General features: G+C 35.2%; 1 protein-coding gene across 5 annotated transcripts in view; it reads right to left on the bottom strand.

Annotated features, from left to right (window-relative positions):
* Nucleotides 1-21,484, bottom strand: part of Mtmr10 (myotubularin related protein 10) — a 49,262-nt gene that overhangs the window by 7,254 nt on the left and 20,524 nt on the right. For 4 of the 5 annotated variants that reach the window (XM_046435634.2, XM_046435652.2, XM_046435662.2 and 1 more), the window contains 9 exons: nt 21,082-21,172; nt 14,474-14,648; nt 12,504-12,591; nt 12,333-12,421; nt 9,514-9,644; nt 8,345-8,414; nt 7,689-7,759; nt 3,735-3,904; nt 2,829-2,999 (listed from right to left, as the gene is read on the bottom strand). In XM_046435634.2, coding sequence (XP_046291590.1) covers nt 2,829-2,999; nt 3,735-3,904; nt 7,689-7,759; nt 8,345-8,414; nt 9,514-9,644; nt 12,333-12,421; nt 12,504-12,591; nt 14,474-14,648; nt 21,082-21,172 — 1,056 coding nt within the window. The remainder of the gene's footprint in view (nt 1-2,828; nt 3,000-3,734; nt 3,905-7,688; nt 7,760-8,344; nt 8,415-9,513; nt 9,645-12,332; nt 12,422-12,503; nt 12,592-14,473; nt 14,649-21,081; nt 21,173-21,484) is intronic. The other variant, XM_046435644.2, reaches the window with a different exon arrangement.

Below are 21,484 nucleotides of genomic sequence, written 5' to 3'. Positions count from 1 at the left end.
AAGAAATGAAAATTTTTTTAAAAAGGATAGGGAGGAGTTAAACTAGAATAATGATCAATTAAAGGAGAATCAATTTTTAAACATTAGAAATAAATCCAAATGGCAGGAAATAAAAATCTTGTCTCAATAACACTAATGTAAACAGTCTAAACTCTTCAATCAAAAGAAACAGGCTGGCAAACTGGGTTAAAAAAAAAGGACTCAACACCATGCAAAAGACTCACCTCATAGGAAAATACATCCACAGACTGGAGGTGAAAGGATGGGGAAAAAACATACCATTTATATGGGATTCATAAACAAACAGAGCTAGCTATTCCCATATCAGATAAAGTGGACTTTAAGCCAAGATTGATCAGAAGAGACAAAGAAGATCACTTTATACTGCTTAAGATAATCATACATCAATAAAATATAATGATCATAAATAATTATGTCCCAAACAATAGAACGTCTATGTACATCAAACACACTCAATATTAAGAATCAAATAAACCACAGTATAATAATACTGAGTGACTTTAACATACCTCTCTCATTAGTGGATAGATCATCTAAACATAAACTAAGTGAAGATTCTACAGAACTAAAAACATAATAATATGGACCCAACCAACATCTATAGAATACTTCATCCATTAATGACTGAATTTACTTTCTTCTCAGCAGGACATGGAACATTTTCTAAAATAGACCATATTTTAGGTCACAAACCAAATTTTAGCAAATACAAAATAGATAATAAGTGGGATTCTATCAGATCACAATGGAATGAAATTTGAAATCAACAATAAGATAAAAAAAATAGAAAGCACTCTAACACCTGGAGATTAAAATAATACAATTTTGAATGATGTATGGATACCAGAAAAAATTAGGAGAGAAATTTAAAAAATTCTTAGAAATAAATGAGAATAATGATAAAACATATCAAAAGCTCAGGAACAATATGAGAGCAGTCCTAAAAGGAAAGCTGATAGCACCAAGCTCACACATTAAAAAATAAACAGATACCCAAGTAAATAATCTAACACTACATCTCAAGGGCCTTGAAAAAGAACAAACACCAAAATCAGTAGAAGACAGAAAATAATTAAAATCAGAGCCAAACTCAATGAAATTGAGATTTAAGAAATACAAAATATCAACAAAACAGAGTTGGATTTTTGAAAGGATAAATAAAATTGATAAACCTTTAGCCAAACTAACCAAAGAAAGTGGGAAAAAACTCAACTTATCAAAATCTGAAATGTAAAATGAAATATCATCATAGACACTTCTGGGATCCAGAGGATCATCAGAAACTATTTTAAAAATTTATACTCCAATAAGCTAGAGAATCTTGAAGATACTAACAAATTCCTAGAGACATAACCAACCAAAACTGAACTATGAGAATATAAAAAGCTTAAACAGATCAATTTCATTGAGGATATATAAAGAACTCAAAAAATAAATAACCCAATCAAATAAGTGGGTAAAGGAACTAAATAGACATTTCTGAAAAGATAAAAATACAAATATTCAACAAATATATGAAAAATGTTCAATATCTCCGCCAATTAGGGAAAATAAAAATTAAAACAGTGTACACGGAGATTTGAGGATGTAGAAAAAAGGGTACACTCATACCTTGTTGGTGGAATTGCAAATTAGTGCAGTCACTCTGGAAAGCATTATGGAGATTCCTTAAAAAACTAGGAATGAACTACCATATGACCCAGCTATCCCACTCCTCAGTATATATCCAAAAGATGTAAAATCAACATACTACAGTGACACAGACTCATCAATGTTTATAATGGCACAATTCACAATAGCTAAGCTACGGCACCAACCTAGATGCCCTTCTACAGTTGAATGGATAAAGAAAATGTGGAATATATACACAATGGAGTCTTTCTCTGCCATAAAGAAAAATGAGTTTATGGCATTTATCAGTAAATGAATGGAACTGGAGACTATCATGCTAAGTGAAATACGCCAGTTCCCAAAAGTTAAATGTCAAATATTTTCTCTGATATGTAGAAACTAATCCAAAGTAAGAGTAGAGGGATTTAAAAACAAAAATTAGTGGAGTAGACAAAGGGGAATGAAGAGAAGGGAGGAGGAATGAGATAGGGAGAGTGGAATGAATCTAACCTAACATTCTTTGTACATATATGAATGTACCACAGTGAATCTCACCATCATGTACACCCATCAGACACTAATTTAAACAAACAAAGTAAAGAGCAGAAAGATCAGTTGGGTAGAGGGAAGAGAACGCAGAGTGGGGGAAATACTGGGGTACTGGGGACTGAATTAGAACAAATAATAATCCATGCTTTTATAATTATGTCAAAATGAATCCTATTGTCATATATAACTAAAAGGAACATATGAAATTTTTAAAAAAGTAATCATATTCTTTTTTTTTAAAGAGAGAGAGAGAGAATTTTTTTAATATTTATTTATTTTTTTAGTTTTCGGCAGACGTTTGTTTGTATGTGGTGCTGAGGATCGAACCCGGGCCGCACGCATGCCAGGCGAGCGCGCTACCGCTTGAGCCACATCCCCAGCCCCAAAGTAATCATATTCTTAAATTAGTTTATTATGAATTAGAGAAAACCCAAAATGTTCATTTATAAAAAATAATTTTCAAAAGCAATTTTAAAAAAGCAATTAAAAATAACTTTCTAGGGTTTTGTCTTTAATGCATTCAAAAATTTCAGCTTGAAAGAGTAATCTTTTAAAAACACGCTGTTAATTATAGTTCAATTACATTTCAAAGTTGTAAGTAACAAAAAGACAAAAAAACACATAGCTACAGCCACCATGTCACTTACTGTGCTTTGCTTCACCCGTTGGTGAGGAGAGTTGAACAGGAAGGTGCCAAACAGTGAAATCCGGGTACTGTCACAAAGCACTGCTAAGTAAGTCTCAGAAAACTCAAAGGCTGCCGGGTATTGTTCTAACAGTTGCCATGTTGCATCCAAGAAGAGCAAAAATAAGGGAGACTGGCAAATACAGACAATGAGATTATTTAATGGTGTTCACATTAATTTCCAAATTATTTCTGTTATTAAGGGATTATAAGAAAACAGCTAAGTCTAAAACATTTGGCTCCTACGTTCAGTCAAGACAGTGTGAACAGAACAAACATATCTATGTCAAACCTAAGAAATATGTTTGATCATGATAAACATCATGACCTTTATTTGCCTGTTAAGTATAAGCTAAAGTGGAAAAGCAAACTAATGAGCAGGTTGCCACTGCATGAATGGGGAAGAGCAAAATATGTGTTTAAGCATGTCTTGGAAACAGTTCTTTAGAACATAAAACACTCTACCAAATTCTATAACTAATTTTTTATTTCACCTTCTGGGCTCAGCATTCAGAAAACTTCCCCAAATTTCAGAAAACAGTTTGGTATCAGGCTCTAGGCCACATGGTATGCCGCCCAGGGCAGCCACTGCCAACATCTCTTATAATGTGTTCCCACGGGTTAAATAGTCCTCTCTGAAACACCCTGTAAAAATTGACCCCACTGTCTGGCCCATAAGATACTATAGGGCCTTCCACAGCCTAATTTTGGGTTCAAGGCAGCCACTACCCCACAGCTGTTACAAGGATGCCCCCGCCAAAAAAAACTCAAGTTCTTAACTCATGCACCTCATTTTAAGGAAATGTGACCTTCCAAAAGTGATTTTCACTTACATAGTTATTATAAACTCTTATTAGACATTTGTTACCTCTTTTTCTGATCTCTTCAAATGGTTGCATCTGTCTAGGAACTGAAATCCTGCCATGACCCATTCCTTCTGTATCAGACTCTGAAATCCAGTAATTGTCCTAAAATATGGATCCAGCATCACTTGCACAAGAGAAGCTATAAGACAGCTTAAGTCTCTTCCCTCCTCCTCTGTCAATAAAATGGAAAGAAAATGATGACAACAAACAGAAATGGTGAAGGGAAGTAGAGATAAACTAGATAATTCAGTATTCTATGCAAAGGTTATCTTCAAAATAATCTACGTAGGAAAATTATACTGGATTCTAGCAAGTATAAAACACTGTAGACTTTTAGATAAATTAGTATTTTAAAATGGACCACAGAGCTAAATGTAAGAGCTAAAACTATAAAACTTATATATAGGAGGAAACATAGAGAAAAAAATATCCATGACTTGCATTAGGAAAATAGTTGTTAGATATGACATCAAAAACATGATCCAAGAAGAAAAAAAATGGATAAATAGTACTTCACCAAATTTTAAAATTAGTGCTTCAAAAGATATTAGGAAAATATTTAGAAAGTCATAGAGTAGGAGAAAATATTGTCAAAATCACAATACTACCAAAAGCACTAAACAACAGATTTAAGGCAATTCCTATTAAGGTTTTGATATGTTCTTCATAGATATAGAAAAGGCATCATGAAATTAATTTGGAAAAATAGGAGGTCCTGAATAGCCAAATCAATCTTCAGCAAGAATGATGCAGGAGGCATCACAAAAATGGCATGATACTGACACCAAAACAGACATGAAGACCAATGGCACAGAATAGAAGACAGAGACAAAGGCACCATAAACATACATTGGGGAAAAAGACAGCCTCTTCAGCAAATGATGCTGGGAAAACTGGAAATCCATATGTAATAGAAAGAAATGAGACCACTCTCACCCTGTACGAAACTCAACTCTAAGTGATCAAGGACCTAGGTATTAGACTTGAGACCCCATTCCTACTAGAAGAAAATGTAGGCCCAAATCTCCATCATGTCAGCTTAGAAACTGAATTCCTCAACAAGACCACAAAAGCACAAGAAGTAAAATCAAGAATAAATAAATGGGATTGTATCAAAGTAAAAAGCTTCTTCACAAATAAAGTAAACAATCAAGAACATGGAGAGAACCTATAGAATGGGAGAAAATCTTTGCCACCTGCACCTCAGATAGAGCATTAATCTCCAGGATATGTAAAGAACTCAAAAAACTTAATACCAACAAAACAAACAAACAAACAAACAAATAACCCAATCAATAAATGGGCAAAGAAACTGAACAGACACTTCACAGAAGAGGAATTATAAATAGTTAACAAATATTATGAAAAAATAATAAACATCGCAAGCAATTAAAAAAATGCAAATTAAAATTACATTAAGATTTCATCTCACTCCAGTCAGAATGGCAAATATCAAAAATATAATTAACAATAAATGTTGGCAGGGATGTGGGAGAAATTTCGTACATTGCTGGTGGGACTAAAAATTGGTGCAACGACTATGGAAAGCAGTATAGTGAAAACTTGGAATGGGAGTCTTATTAAGGAAGTTGGAGCCTAAACCCACGTGATGAAGACTAGGGCCTACTTCTATTAGACGCAGAGTCTCTGGTCTAATTCCTAGGTCCTTGATCCACTTTGAGTTGAGTTTTGTGCATGGTGAGAGATAGGGGTTTAATTTCATTTTGTTGCATATGGGTTTCCAGTTTTCCCAGCACCATTTGTTGAAGATGCTATCTTTTCTCCACTGCATGTTTTTGGCACCTTTGTCTAATATAAGATAATTGTAATTATGTTGGTTTGTTTATGTCTCCTCTACTCTGTACCATTGGTCTACCAGTATGTTTTGGTGCCAATACCATGCTGTTTTTGTTACGATTGCTCTGTAATATAGTTTAAGGTCTTGTATGGTGATGCCACTTGCTTCACTCTTCCTGCTAAGGACTGTGTAAGCTATTCTGCATCTTTTATTTTTCCAGATGAATTTCATGATTGCTTTTTCTATTTCTATGAGGAATGCTATTGGGATGTTGATCGGAATTGCATTAAATCTCTATAATGCTTTTGGTCATTTTGATAATATTAATTCTGCCTATCCAAGAGCAAGGTAGCAAGAATTAAAACCAAGAATCAATAAATGGAATGGAATCAAACTAAAAAGTTTCTTCTCAGCAAAAGAAACAATCTGTGAGGTAAACAGAGAGCCTACATCCCTGGAGCAAATTTTTACCCCTCACACATCAGATATAGTACTAATCTCTGGGGTATATAAAGAACTCAAAAAGCTAAGCATCAGAAAAAATAAATAAATAAATAACCCAATCAACAAATGGGCCAAGGACCTGAACAGATACTTCTCAGAAGAGGATATACAATCAATCAACAAATATATGAAAAAATATTCATCATTTCTAGCAATCAGAGAAATGAAAATCAAAACTACTCTAAGATATCATCTCACTCCAGTCAGAATGGCAGCTATTATGAAGATAAACAACAATAAGCATTGGCAAGGATGTGGGGAAAAAGGTACACTGATACATTGCTGGTGGGACTGCAAATTGGTGCAGCCAATATGGAAAGCAGTATGGAGATTCCTTGGAAAGCTGGGAATGGAACCACCATTTGACCCAGCTATCCTTCTCCTCAGTTTATACTCAAAAGACTTAAAAACAGCATACTACAGGGACAGAGCCACATCAATGTTTATAGCAGCACAATTCACAATAGCTAAACTGTGGAGCTAACCTAGATGCCCTTCAATGGATGAATCGATAAAAAAAATGTGGCATATATACACTATGGAATTTTACTCAGCAATAAAAGAGAATAAAATCATGGCATTTTCAGGTAAATGGATGGTGTTGGAGAAGATAAAGCTAAGTGAAGTTAGTCAATCCCCAAAAAACAAATGCCAAATGTTTTGTCTGAAATAAGGAGGCAGATTCATATTGGGGTAGGGAGGGGGAGCATGGGAAGAATAGATGAATCCTAGATAGGGCAGAGGGATGGGAGGGAAAGGGAGGTAGCAGGGGATTAGCAAGGATGGTAGAATGTGATGGACATCATTATCCAAAGAACATGTATGAAGACACAAATTGGTGTCAACATATTTTATATACAATCAGAGATATGAAAAATTGTACTGTATACATGTAATAAGAATTGTAATGCATTCCACTGTCATTTAAAATTTTTCTTTAAAAAATCAATTAAAAAAAAGAAAAAGAAAACTTGGAATGGAACCATCATTTGACCCAGCTATCCCACTCCTTGGTTTATATCCAAAGGACTTAAAATCAGCATATTATAGGGACGTGGCCACATCAATGTTCATGGAAGCTCAACACACAATAGGTAAACTATTGAATCAATCTAGGTGCCCTTAAATAAATGAATGGATAAAGAAAATGTGGTACATATACACAATGGAATATTACTCAGGCTTAAAGAATAATAAAATATGGCATTTTCTAGTAAACGGATGAAACTGTAAGCTATCATGCTAAGTGAAATAGCCAATCCCTTAAAAAACCAAAAGCTGAATGTTCTCTGTGATATGCTGATGCTAACTCACAATAGGCAGTGGGGAGGGAGGAGTGCAGGTTCACTGGATTGGACATGGGGTAGTGGGGGGGAGGGGCAATGGGAATGGGAAAGACAGTAGAATGTATTAGACATAACTTTCCTATGTTCATATATGAATACATGACACATCACATACAACCACAGGAATGGGAAGTTATACTCCATGTATGTGTGATGTAGCAAAACACTGTCATGTATAACTAAAAAAGAAAAAAATTTTAAAAATCACATTAAAAAAAAGATAGCTAAAACTGATGTAATTTACTTGACTATGAACCATCAATCACCAAAGCTGGCTGGCATGATGTTTCAGGAATTATTTAAATTACCTTGTAGTATTATAGAGAGATGTTTGCTTTCTAGCATATACACAAGTTCTGCTGAATGTTTAAGAAAAGCCCTGAAAAGAGAAAGGGAAAAATACTGTTAAATATCAACATTCCAGCACAAATATATTTTAAAAGTGCATGGAATCAAGCAAAACTCAACTTTCATTATATACATTTATATTCTCAATGTTTATGAATTTCTTTGGTATTTATATGATTCTTCAGAGTATATTTTATGATTTTTGTATTGGGAAAATCATTAACCCTTTATAAAAAGGAAGGGATTATTTATATAACATTCATGAGAAGGAGGTAGAGACCCAACTGTAACAAGGGCAGCACAAAGGAGCCTTGTGGCGATGGAATAGTTCTGTACCTTGACTATAGTAGTAGTTCTGTGAATCTATACATGTGACAAGATTGCACAGAAGTACATGTGTATGCACACCCCCCCCACACACAGAACATTCATAAACTGGTGAAATCAATGTTGATTTCATAGTTATCATTCTATATTTCAGTTATTTAACATGTTACTTCTGGGAGATGCAGGTGAAGAGTGCATAGTTCTCTCTATCCCTTTTGCACCTTCTGTGAATCTACAATTATTTCAAAATAAAATGTTAAAATAAAAAAGGAGGAAGAAGTTGGCAAACCTGACATATTCTAACCACCGAGTATTTTCTAGTGAAGACAGCCATTTCTCTTCAGTTTCTTCAAAAGGCTCTGTAATACATATGGCAGGTATATTTAAGTGTGTATACACATACACACAAACACATTTTTAGGCTTTTAAAAGTTATTTTTACATGATTGGTAATCAGAGTTAAGAGATACAACAGCATAGTTTCTAATACTAAAAGTTGGCTTTAAGAAAATATCATGCATTTTTACTTTAGTAAACATGTAAGACAGTTCTATTAAAAAGCAAAACAAAGCATTCCCTAAATCCCTTTTACTCCTTGGCTCTTTCAGGGAAATATGAGTCTGACTTAACTCTCTCTCCTGAGAGTTTGTGATTCCCAGTCTTCCTGGTCAGCTCACACCTCTACTTAGGTACTCCAGAACTGTGCAAATAGCTGTCCAGGCCCTACCTCACAGCTTCCTTACTGCAGAGTTCTGTCCTCCCCTGCTGTCTTTCTCTGTACATGGACCTGGGGGCTGACCAGTGTAGGCACGAGAGGGCACCTTTACTGCCCCACCCAGGGTGTGGATAATCATTCAAGGTACTGTGTTTTAAAAATACCTTGCCCCTGAAAAGCTCTCCTTGGAGGCCAGTGCCCACACACATTCCAGACCTACTACAAGACCACCTCTCCTGATTCTCAGGTGATACAGGGGCTCTCTCAAGGAGGAACCGTTTTTGCTAAATATACCTTAATGTGACTTCCTCAGGGCACCCGCTAACTGCTTAAGAGTTTGCTCAAACAGAGATTAGAACTCTGAGGCCATACTTACAATATGGCTTTAATGGAGACCCATATCAAGTCATTATATGTAACTATATGCATTAAAATCTGTAAGGTAATACAGTGCTCTACTTAGCAAATGCTTTTGTAAAGATATTCTATTATAACTTTCATGATTTGGAGGAGATTTAAAAGGTTCATTTTTTTCTCTCCAAAATAGAAAGCAGTGTAAAACTTCATTTTCTGGGGGTTGGCAGTCTCATACAATAAAATGTAAATTGAAAAAAATACAGTCTTCTTAAATATACCTATTTCTATGTTTTTAAGAAACATCACCTCTCCTGACAGTTCTCATATAATTCTTCATCCCTCTAGTCATTATATTACATCTATAGACAAAATAAAAAGGAAATTACCATTAACGCACAGTTGCTTAAGTTTTACAAATGCCGCCTGTATTTCTTGAATATTAGGCAAGATCTTATCCAAATCTGATTTGTAAACATCACTTCTTTGTGGATGACTTTTAGTTATTGCATTACAAATCCTAATAAGGACAAATTCTTTAGTTAATAATCAGTAATTTCTTCGACTTGTATTATTGAGTACTTTAAATCAAAGCATTATCCTAATAGCTGGAAATAGAGATATAAACAAGATGGGCTAGGTCTTTACCCTCATGGAGATAACATTCTGGTTGATGGTAAGATAAATAATGGAAAAATAACAGGCTATGGTTAATGCTCTGGAAGATGTAATCAAGTAACTACAGACTATGTTATACAGTCAGCAAAAGGTTCCTCTGTGAAAATGATACTGAAGTTGAACTCTCATGATGAGTGACACAAAAATCTAGGGGAAAGTACTGTAGGCAGAAGGATAGTGCAAAGGCCCTGTGGAGGAAAATAAGTGTATCTGTTATAGAAACCTTTCTTCTGAGGGAAAAAAATGTGCAGATGATTGGACAACAAAGAGAATCTGTACTATTTATAAAGAATAGGATTGCTAAAAAACCCAGGGTACTAAAATAATACTTAGTCTAAGAAATTAAATAATTAAAATGGTCACTGCTTATAAGGTTTTCTAATTAACTCTCATCCAGTAGTGCTGCAATCTTTCTTTTAATGGCAAAATTCCTAACTGAGCATTTAAATAGTACATGTTAGTGAAAATAAAACTTGAAGTATATATAACAGAAGGGTCAGTGAATTCTAATAGGATAAAGATAAAAGTAAAATCCATCTAACAGGATTAAGATAAAGTTAAAATAAGGATTAATGTGAATGGTTGTACTTTTTCTTTAGAAAACTTAAGGGTCATTTCAAGATAACTTGACAGCTACTTGCTTTGGCAAATGTGACTTTCAACGTTTGACTGTTGAAAAAACCCTAAGATCAGGCTGTTCCAAAAACAAACTGTGACATTTGGATGTTCTATAAGTCTGTTTTCTAAGATCTGTTCATTTTTTCCTCATTTACTCAACAAGAAATTTAATAAATATTAGGAGCTTTCTTGGGATAACTATATAATGGTACATAACACAGACACATTCACCATGGGGTCTACAGTCTAGTGAGAAAGAGATCAGGAATCAAACTGTAATACACAACTCGTAGTATGACAGAATCAAGTGTGATGAAAAAAGGTTCAAGGGCTCTAGAACACGCAGAACTGAGTCCTGATCTCATCTTGGACATGGAGAAGGTTTATCTTTTTAAAAAAAATTTTAAATTTGTTTTAATTAGTAACACATGACAGTAGAATGTATTTATGCACTTTGATATACATAGATGAAATATAATTTTTCATTTTCTGAGTGTACGTTACAGAATCATATCGGTCATGTAGTTACATATATACATACAGTAATAATGTCTGTTTCGTTCTACTATTTTTCCTATTCCCACATCCCCTTCCCTCCCTTCCCCTCCCATCACTTTCCTCTACCTAATATAAGATAATGCTATTCTCCCCTAGTGTGCCCTCCGCACCCCGCTGCCTACTTATGAATTAGCATCCGCATATTAGAGAACACAGTCTTTGGTTTTGTGGGATTGGAGAAGGTTTATATTAAGGAGGAGAATCTGAAATGAGAAAGAAGGAGCAAGTACCAAGTGGATGGAGTGAAGTATACTCACAGAAAAGCATAAAGAAGGTGGCACAGGAAGAAGGAAGAGCAATGGAAAATGTCAGGAAAGCAAAAAGACTAGGATACATCCAGGTAGCTAGAGCCCTGGAGGAGAGGGGACCCAGAAGGAAGAAATCATAGATAAGGCAAATGGATAGGGCAAAGCTACATAGAAGCACATGGGATTATAAGATTTCTGAAAAGTGAAGTGACAAAATCTGATGAGGGACTGGAGATGGGGAAGGAAAGGAAAGAGGAAGACATTAAGGCTAATCCCTCAGTTTCTGAGAGCAGGCTGGGGGAGGCATGATGGCCATATTGTTGAGTCTGGTTTTTGGACATAATGAGTTTAAAGGGCCTTAGAGATCTCCATATGAAAGATGTCAAATTAGACTGGAGATATAAATATGGTGATCATTAAAGCCACAACCTGAGTGATCTTCATTAGGAAGGGAACATAGAGTATGAGGAGGAAGTGGCCTTAGATTCTATATGATGTCTAGAGAAGGAAAAGGATGGGCCTGCAGAGGACACAGAGTGGTGGTCAGGAAAGGGGCAGTGGGACAGTGGAAAGCAGCAGCAGTTGAGAATGTAAGGGCATTATAGTGAGAATTATTAAGAATGTGCCCACTGCAATGAGGATATCTGAGAAATGCCTTCTACTTCAGTGATACAGAGGTTACTGCTCACTAGCAGACGCTGCCAAACTTGTTTTAAAATATTTCCAAAAGTTTCAAAACCACTGTCTTAGGTATCATGACGCCACAGACCTAAAGAAAACACACTGCACCATAAGAAAAGTTTGATTTATTCTGAACTGTGTCAACTGGAAATCAAGTACTCTGAAAGTTGTTAAAGGCAATATTATTGCAAAATGCCAATGAAATAAGGTACAAAGGTGTTTTATAAACCAAAGAATTAAATTATATTGACTATAACTTTTAATTTTAATATATTCATATTTTTTACAAAATGGCAATTCTTATATAGAATATATGATGGTAACTAATAAGACCATGCCAACTATTTGCAATTAGTAAGAGACTTACTAAACCTATTTATGACAAGTAAAACTTCCTAAAATGTCAAAGATCAATTGTCAATTACCTCTGGTCAATTTTCCTCTGCTGCAACACATCTTTGATAAGGGCCATTCGCACAAGAGCACTGCCATTTGAGTGGCTCCAACACCAGAGCTACAAGAGAGACAGAATCTGTACTTCACTGGGTAGAAACAATGGATATCAGCATCAATCACATCCAACAGAAAGCACTTACTGGCATCCTTCTTCCAACAAAAGAATGGGAAAAGATTTTCAGATCTTGGTCTGCTAAAGAACTTGGCACTACAAAGTATTCTGGAAGGCTGGAGAGGAAAAAAAAAAAAGAGAGAGAGAGAGATCATACATGAGTCCTGTACTCAAAGACAGAACAATGGACTGTGGAGAACTCATCTATAATTAAACAAATTTATCCCTACTTAATGTGTATTCCACTTAATAGCCACGTTGGTGAGGGGCACTAATGATCCTGCACTTCTCAGTCTGTAATTTGTGATGTGGTCAATTCTCACAAATTTAAAATTTACAGCATGAGAAAAATTCTTTAAAATGAAATATTTTCCAGAAGACTAATCAAACACACGCTAGACTACTAATCAAACATGCACTCTCTTGAAAGGCTATGGGTAAGAAAATGCCAGGTGAACAAAACAAACCCCATAAATCTACCAAGAATTTTTAGCTACTGTTCTCTTATTTTCATCGTCTATCCTATTCATCCCTTTAAAGCATCTTCAGACTCTAGGATACAGACCAAACAACAATTACTAGTGGGTGTGCTCACTGCAACCTCAAAAAAAAAAAAAAAAACAAAAAACAACAACAAAAAACTCCTTTTTTCCTTCATTCTGCCTGGAAGGTGGACAGAAGCAGGTTATTTAGGCCCTATAATATGCTTCTTACATGTATACCAGGACAGAATGGCCACACAGGTCAAATTCAAGAGGAAGTGGAAGACAACAGCTACATGCCCCAACATACATTTCCCAGATCTGTACACTTAAAAGTTCCCAAAGTTCCCAGTACTGGATCAACCAGTAATAACAGGGTAGCACATGTTAAGGTAATTATGTGAATGAACCACTGAGGATATCAATGATCTTAAAACATTCCAAAACTTTCACCAGTACTAAATGATATTAGACAAATAAAAAAAAAAATTCCTGGTCACTTATGAAGGATTCTAGTGAACTAGCTCACTATTCTAAAAAGCTGTAAGTAAAGGAGAAAAAGTAAAGATGTACACTGCTTTTCTTGTATGAACTGTATTTAGGGTATTATAGAGCTGCTGGGAAAAAAAAAATCTGATAGAAAACCAAAAGATGACAGAATTAGAATATGACTAATATTAATCCTTAATAAAATGATGGATTAGGTAATCATCCTCACTCTTAGTGAAAACTATTTTTGCAGCTAAAACCCTGATATAAAAAAGGTAAATCTGCACTGGATGAAGCAGGCTGACAGCTCTACAGCCTACTGGTCAGTGAGCACTACAAATGTATGGGGGTGGAGAGTACACAGACAGACACAGAAAGAGAAAGACAAAGTGAGACAGCCTGAGAGAGACAGAAACACACAGACACACCAAATGACTGGCTGGAGACTGGACTTAATATACCAGGAGGCACAGAGTACCATCTAATGAAACATTCTTGTCAAAACATACTAAAACTGGATCCAATTGCAACTCTAGAGCTAATGTTTTACAGGAAATACAAGAGGTAGAGGATATCACAAGGAAAAAACAAGCAATATCTAGAATGGAAAATTCTACAGAACAAATGACCTGGCTTTGTTTGCAAATAAGTGCTAAGTATAAAGGAGGTAGGAGAAGACCATTTACATTAAAAAGGCTAAGAAATATATGAAGCAAATTCAGCATAAACGTCTTTGGACTTTGATGTGAACAAACCAACTTTAAAAGATGATTACAAAATAAAATACAAACAAGCACTGATCAAATTATTCTTGACAATAAGGAATAAATGTCAACTTCTTTCAAAGGATATTGGTACTACAAAATGTAAAAATGCCCTTATCTTTAAAATAATATATCTGTTAAAACATTATTTAAAAATATTCTTTTAACCATAACCTGAAAGTTATCAAAGGCAGCAGAATTTTATTATTCCTCTCAGAAAAGTCACTTCTAGTTATATACAATATTGTTAAAATTGGACTTACCAAGTAGATATCATGTAACCCTCATTAATAGAACAAACTCTCCACCCAGAAGCACCAGTCCTTTTGATTTCTCTGTCCCAATCAGAGTAAGTTTCAAATAGTGGAGTTCTCTGGCCACTAGCTCCACTCCCTCCTCCTCCTCCACATCCTGAGGGTATTCCATTAATTTTGTTAGCTGCAGGAAAAGCAATATTATTAATTTTTTAAAAATAATTTATTTTTTAGTTGTAATTGGACAGGAAACCTTTATTTTATTTATTTATTTTTATGTGGTGCTGAGGACTGAACCCATGCTAGGTGAGTGTTCTACTTCTGAGCTGCAACCCCCAGCCCCAATATTATTAATTTTAACAGTTACATTTTGGCCACATTTGCTCTTCTCTTTCTGTGCCTCCTGCCACATCCATGCTCTGATGTGGTACCTCATCCCTGCTTTATCTTTCAATATTCCAAGAACAGTCTTACCTTTTCCATTTAAAATTAACTAGTCTCATCCTTATCCAACTCTTTCCCCATTCCTTAAATGTCTTTGATTTTATTTCTACTGGCTCTATCTCCTCTGTCTTCAAACACAAACAGGTCAGCTTGTTTCCTAAACTAGTTTAATTTGATTGCACAGGTTCCACTCTAGTTACTATGCCACATATTTTTCTTCCTTCCTTTTACTGACCACCTTCTGACATGATGAAGAATGCCTGCTGCCCATATTTCCTCTCCATATATTTTATCCTTATATTCCAATTGTCTTCCATCATTATCATTCTAGAAAAACTATTCCTGACCACCCTCTGCCTGCCCATTTTTTCCTAACCCAAATCATGGGGTAAGCCCAAGATATTTGCTTATTTTCTCCACATATTTTGCCTGAAAAAATGAACCATTATTTCTGTTCTCAAGCCCTCCTAATCTTTCCTTTTTCTAATACCAATTTCTCATCTATCTACTCATTAGAAAATTCTTAGTATCCTGCATTTACTCCATTTGCCTTTGAAAAGCTCACAAAGTTGTTTATACTGCACTACAGTGCTGGTCCCATATGGAGATTTCAGCTGGTGTGTATGTGGGGGGCGGGGGGGGGGGGGGGCGGGCAGGCTTGAATTAGCAAGATGCCTTCCCTAAAAAAAGAGTACAGTCACAGCTGGGAGCACCTGCAAAGTGGCTAGATAAAAAGAAGCTGCCTCAATATTAAGGCAGATCTGCTCTGGGGTGACATATGCTACAATTCTTCATGGCCCAGTGTCTTGATGCCACAGGCTGCCAACTGTGTCAAGTTGCCAGGCTGACACCTGATTGGATATTCTGTACTTGAATCCACCAGTGGCTTAACACAAGACATAATGCCCTGAAAAGATGCTTAGCCTCTTGCCCAGAACTTTCAATCATGCTCATTTTCCGGTAGAATCAAGCAAACCTAAATGGCTTCTCTTGAATTCAAAGAGCCTTATATAATGGTTTATTTACCATTATTCCCAAGTCCCATACTTCCCTGTAGACACACAAAAAACTCTCCCACGAACAAGCCTTGCCCATTTCTACTGATTATTTATTAACTCCTGGTATAAGTCAGGTATTTTCTGAGAACCTATAATGTACTAAACTAAAGCCTGAGAGCAGAAAGATAAATATAAAGATAAAGATAAGTGCTTTCTACTTTGAAAGTACTAAAAAGACAGTAGGGAGTTAAGTGTAATAATCACAGTGCACTGGATGTCTAAGTACAGTGAGGATACAGAAGAGGAAGCCCCAACTCTTCTGAGGAAAGCTGGGCCAAGAAAGGCTTCATGACTTGACCACACTTAAAAATAGAGTCCTCAGGAATGAATCATAAGTCTCCAGGTGGCTGGTAAGGAGGCATGCTGGGCAGAGAAGAACATTTAAAAAGCACAGTACAATTGTAAAACATCAAGTAATTAAATTCAGCTAGAATGTAAGGGATGCAAGAGGTGGTAGAAGGCAGGATAGAAGATTAGATAAGGCCTAGACTCCAGATCTGTGTTGCCTCAAAGTGTAACCACTAGCAAGCCACATGTGTCCATTTAAATTTAAATTGAAATGAAAATGAAATAATAATTTTAAAAAGCCAGTCCTTCAGTTGCACTAACCACATTTCAAAAACATATTTAGCTAGTGGTTATCCCAGTAGACAGTGCAGGAGGGACACTTGTTTTGTTTTTGTAACAGGGATTGAACCCACGGGCACTTAAAAACTGAGACACACTCCCAGCCTTTTTTATTGAGACAGGGTTTCTCTAAGTTGTTTAGAGCCTTGCTAACTTGCTGAGGCTGGCTTTGAACTTACAATCCTCCTGCTTCAGCCTCTCAAGTTGCTAGGACTACAGTGTGTGCCACCACACTTGGCTGACCATGCAAAGTTTTATTTGTCACATTAGGAATTCTGCACTTTATCGTTCATATGGCATTGGAATTAACTCAGTTGATTCTGATTTTGTCAGTGTGTTAAGAATCAATGTGTTAATAAGCCTATATCATCACATTCACACTATCTCAGCATTTTCTCTGGGTAATACAACAACTAGAAATGTGCTGGGTGACTTGGGAGTTGTCAGCTCTCCAGAACACAAAGTCTGCATGGACTTTTCAGGTAATTCTGAAGCTATACAGTGTTCCAGAGCACCAAAACACAGAATGCTATTCAACATTAGAAAATCTAAGCAATTTATCATATGACTAAAGGGGGAAAATCGATTCATTCAGTAAACCATTTGACAGAGTTTGACACATATGTGATTTAAAAAAAAAAGCCTTCATCAAATGAAATGAAAATTTAAAATTTTAAATGAAAATTTTCTAGACTTGATAAAGGGTATTTATCAAAAATACCTTGCAAATAGCATTATCATTAAAACCAAAGACAAAAACAATGCCTGCTAGCATTACTGCTATTCAACTTTGTACCACAGGTCCTGGACACACAATGGGATAACTATACCATCAAAAAGGAAGCGTAACAAACACACTAAAGATTTTGGAACAGGTATGTGAATTTGTGAACAGTTTGGTAGTATGCCACTAGCTAAGGGTCTAAAACTGAATAATTTTTAGTGTTTTGAGTTACAGACTTTAATAATTAAGGTGAAAATGTGCTATTATTTCTCTGGCCAAATTTAGCCACCAGATTTATCCAAGAACAGACTGATTTTGCTGAACATAAAGTGAAAGCATATATAGGATCCTGTGTTGTTTGTTATTTTAAATGTTTCTCATGTTCAAATCCTGTATATTTCTCAACAGTTGGGACTAGACCTTTATACATTCTATATTTTCTTCAATGAGAATTCACTATTGATTGGGTAGCAGATTCTCAATGTGGTTTTATAGTCTGGAAATTCTAATGCTGCCCAGAAAGCTCCCAAAGCCTAATGCCAGTGGCCTACTCCATGTGGGGCACCCTGAGGGGCTGGAGCATCAAACTGGCAGAGTGGGTCATCTCAGGAGACCTGGCTTCTCTGACAATTACCTGACTGAAATTTTATGACACAGCTCCTCAGCAGAATAAAAGCGAAACTAGTTACTAAATGCTTCTGGCCTTGGCCATCTTCTGTGATATACTTCAGAAGTCTAATCCTAGACTGTTGAGATTATTTTAAGGAACTTCTACTTAATTGATCCTACTGACACTTAAAACAGCCTAAAGCAAATATCAAGGAAAGATATTAAAAATGGTCAACATGTGAAAAGAAAGCCTATAATTTTGATTGTAAGGCAGAAATTAGAAGTAAAAAACAACGGTGAAGAAGATATAAAGAGAATTGTGATCATTAATAACTTCAAAATAGGTGAGTTAACAAAATGGTTCTTAACCTGCACATTCTATGGGCCTGTGCCACAGTCAACATAGCTGTATTTCTAAAGACTCTTCCAGTGATTTTGATGCACGTGGCTAGTTAAGAACTACCAATATTCAAGTGATTAGAGCATTAGTTACAATCATTTAGAGCTATATTGAGACCCTTTAGAGAACTGACAAGTGACAACTGTGGAAAATTCCTACACTGTTTGACATGGATTGTGTACATAGTTTTCAAATAAGCACTTAAAAAATCTAATATCAAGATTTGTGTTACTTTTTAGTAATATAAAGTTAACAATGTTCACTGAAAAGTCATATATTCTGATGTGAAGCTACATTATACTTTCAGATTACATCACACAGCATTTATAAGCATGTCTGTTATGACCTGGAGTTGCTGATGCTGAGCCTACAGACAACTTCATGAGGTTTTCAATTTTTTAGTCCAGAAGCATAATCTGACATCTTATCAATTTAATAACAAAGATGAATCTGTACTTTTGACATTATTTGCCCAATAATAATCTGACTGAGGAATACAGAATCCTCATAGTTTCTTTGAAGTTAAAAGAGAAAAACAGAATTATTATTGTTTGTGAGAAATGTCTGGAAGCCTGTAGGAGCAACACATCTTCCTGTACAGAACTGGTTTTTACTAATGTGATACTGGGTCTGAAAGAATACCTCAGAATGCTTAAGGCCAGCTAAGGGATTCTTTTCCTAGATAACTGCAGGGGACATCTTCCAACTTTGAATCTTAATTGTGCAAACAGCTTTATCACCTACCTGCCTGCAAAAAGGACTTCTTTAATCCAGCCAATGAATCAAGGTGCCATCCAGAAGTTCAAGAGTGGATTATTGGGCATCTTTCACTCTCAAATTAATGAATTCTGACTGTAGTGTGTGGAAATTTCAGGCTTCTTTTGATCTTAAAGATGCAGTTTATGCTTCTGTAATAGCATGGAAGGATATTAACAGATGGTACCCTACGAAGATACTGAACAAAACTTTGGCCAGTGTTGTTTATGAAGTACTTGCTGAAGAAGAAGGAATCCGAAGGATGTAATAACAAAAAGTGTTCCTGAATATTTTAAGTATTAATCATCAGATTTTATCAAGTTATATAAAGAAATGAGAAGAACTGATTGGCAGAAAATCTAGGAATAAAAGAGTTATGAATCGATAAACTATTTAAAGTATAATAAACCAGAGATGCCCACAGGAATGAACAAAGGAAAATGTGAAAAGCAGTAAAGCAGGCATCAGGTTTCCAACTGTATAATGAAGCTGACTGTATTTACTGAGCCCAAGTAATTATATTCTTGCAGAAATCATGGATCTGTACATGAAACTAAATCACTGATGTCAGAAAAGTAGCATGAAGAACTGGGCTATATTAAAAACAAACTGAACTAGGAAATTGAAGACTATCTCCTACAACCCTGTACCTCTTGAAACTTTCATTTCAGCTACTCTCTTGCAACTCTATATGAGGATCTAATTGAAGATAACCTTGACGATCATCGTTCTGTAGCCTGATGATGATCCAAAGAAACAGTTACATGACTAATGGTACAGGCTCTATACTGCTTTATTTTTAAGCAATAAGTGAATTTACTTTTTATTAATACAAACTTAAAAAAACTGTGTTGCTCAAGCCTAAGCTATAATTAATATACATTTTAATAAGAAAAGTTAAATATTTTTGTTATTCAATTTCTATACAGTCCAGGATAAAAGCTGTTCTGTGCACATTATTTTCATACATCATCTCTAGTGTTGATTAGTATCTTTTAAAGTAATGAAAGTGTAGTTATACCATATGCATTTGTGGACACTGTGTAGTTATACTACATTTTAATGTATTTACAATATAGTGATACTGGAATACTTTAATTATACAGGTTATTTCAATGATATATTTTAATGTAATACATATATAATTCCAGTACAATTAATAATCTGTTAGCCCCAGGCTATGCTGGCGTGAATGGATCCTTCACTATAAATACACAATTGGTTTATTTTTCTTCCTTAGACAGTGAGAGAACACATGATTCAGTCAGCAAGTTGATGTGCAAGTTGCTAATAAACAAGGGGGCTAATAGGAAACATGGACTCTTTTCTCTATCCTTTTATGAATTTTAAAACATGGTTGATTAAAAATTACATGGCATATAAACAGGATGTACAGAATTACATGATCATCTAGAACTTTCCTTGGTGATATCATGGCTGACACAAAAATATGGACAAAACTATTTTACTGTCACAAAACTGCCTAGAAGCTACCTGTATTTTTAGCAAAATGCTCATTTTCCTCTCTGCAATTTTATTCATAAATATAAAATCAGTATTTTGACAATCTTAATGAACTTCCCTTCAAAACTTCAAAAGTTTTGAAGCATTTCAAATTTTGCATAAAATCACACATTGCCAGAAGAGTTTATATGCTTTCAACTCTTTTTAAAGTTAAGATTACTTTGACTCAAACTACCAATTAAAAAGGGTAGAGGATATATTCTTCACTGTAAAATATAAGCCAGTGACTGGAGGTAAAATATATGACTTTTATGAGCCCATATTTTCAACTGTTTACAAGTTTTTCCAGGTTTTTTTCAAGGAAAAAATATGGCATATGTTGGCTTTTGCAGTATATAGTGCTTACTTTTCTAACAATTATGAAGCTAATAATTCTACAGTTCTTAAAGCCCATGTTCATGGAGGCTTCTGATAAACATAAGAATAAAATTTACACATGTAAAGTTAGTCACAAATTTAATATTTTCATATTTACCTGAATTGTGGTATTTTTTCCCAACATATTCAAATGCAAAGAGTAGCTGGAGGTCTGTTGGCTGGGAATAATGAGCTATTGCAAGGCATACCTAGGAAAAATTCTACATTTAGAATTTGATTTTAACACACTTAGTTAAATGAAATGTACAATACGGACTTGGTCACTGGGAGCATCATCCTGGGGCAATGACTACAGTACTATTTACATGCTTTCTGTTGACCTAGAATGTGAAGGAGCTCCTGAAGGCCAGATATCTCATTCATTGTTGTGCTCCCAAGACATTGTTTAATCTTTAGTTGTTCCATGATAAGTATTCAGTATGTATATTTTAAGTTGAAATTTAACTGTAAAATAATTTTATTCTAATAAATGAAACTTGAATGCAAAAGAAGCATTTTCC

The sequence above is a fragment of the Marmota monax genome, unplaced genomic scaffold (assembly GCF_021218885.2).
Source record: "Marmota monax isolate L192 unplaced genomic scaffold, Marmota_monax_Labrador192_F-V1.1 WCK01_AAM20220418_F8-fsc00005, whole genome shotgun sequence".
Classification (NCBI taxonomy): Eukaryota; Metazoa; Chordata; class Mammalia; order Rodentia; family Sciuridae; genus Marmota; species Marmota monax.
Note: the sequence above shows the minus strand (reverse complement) of the source record. Positions and strands in the feature narration are given on the sequence as shown.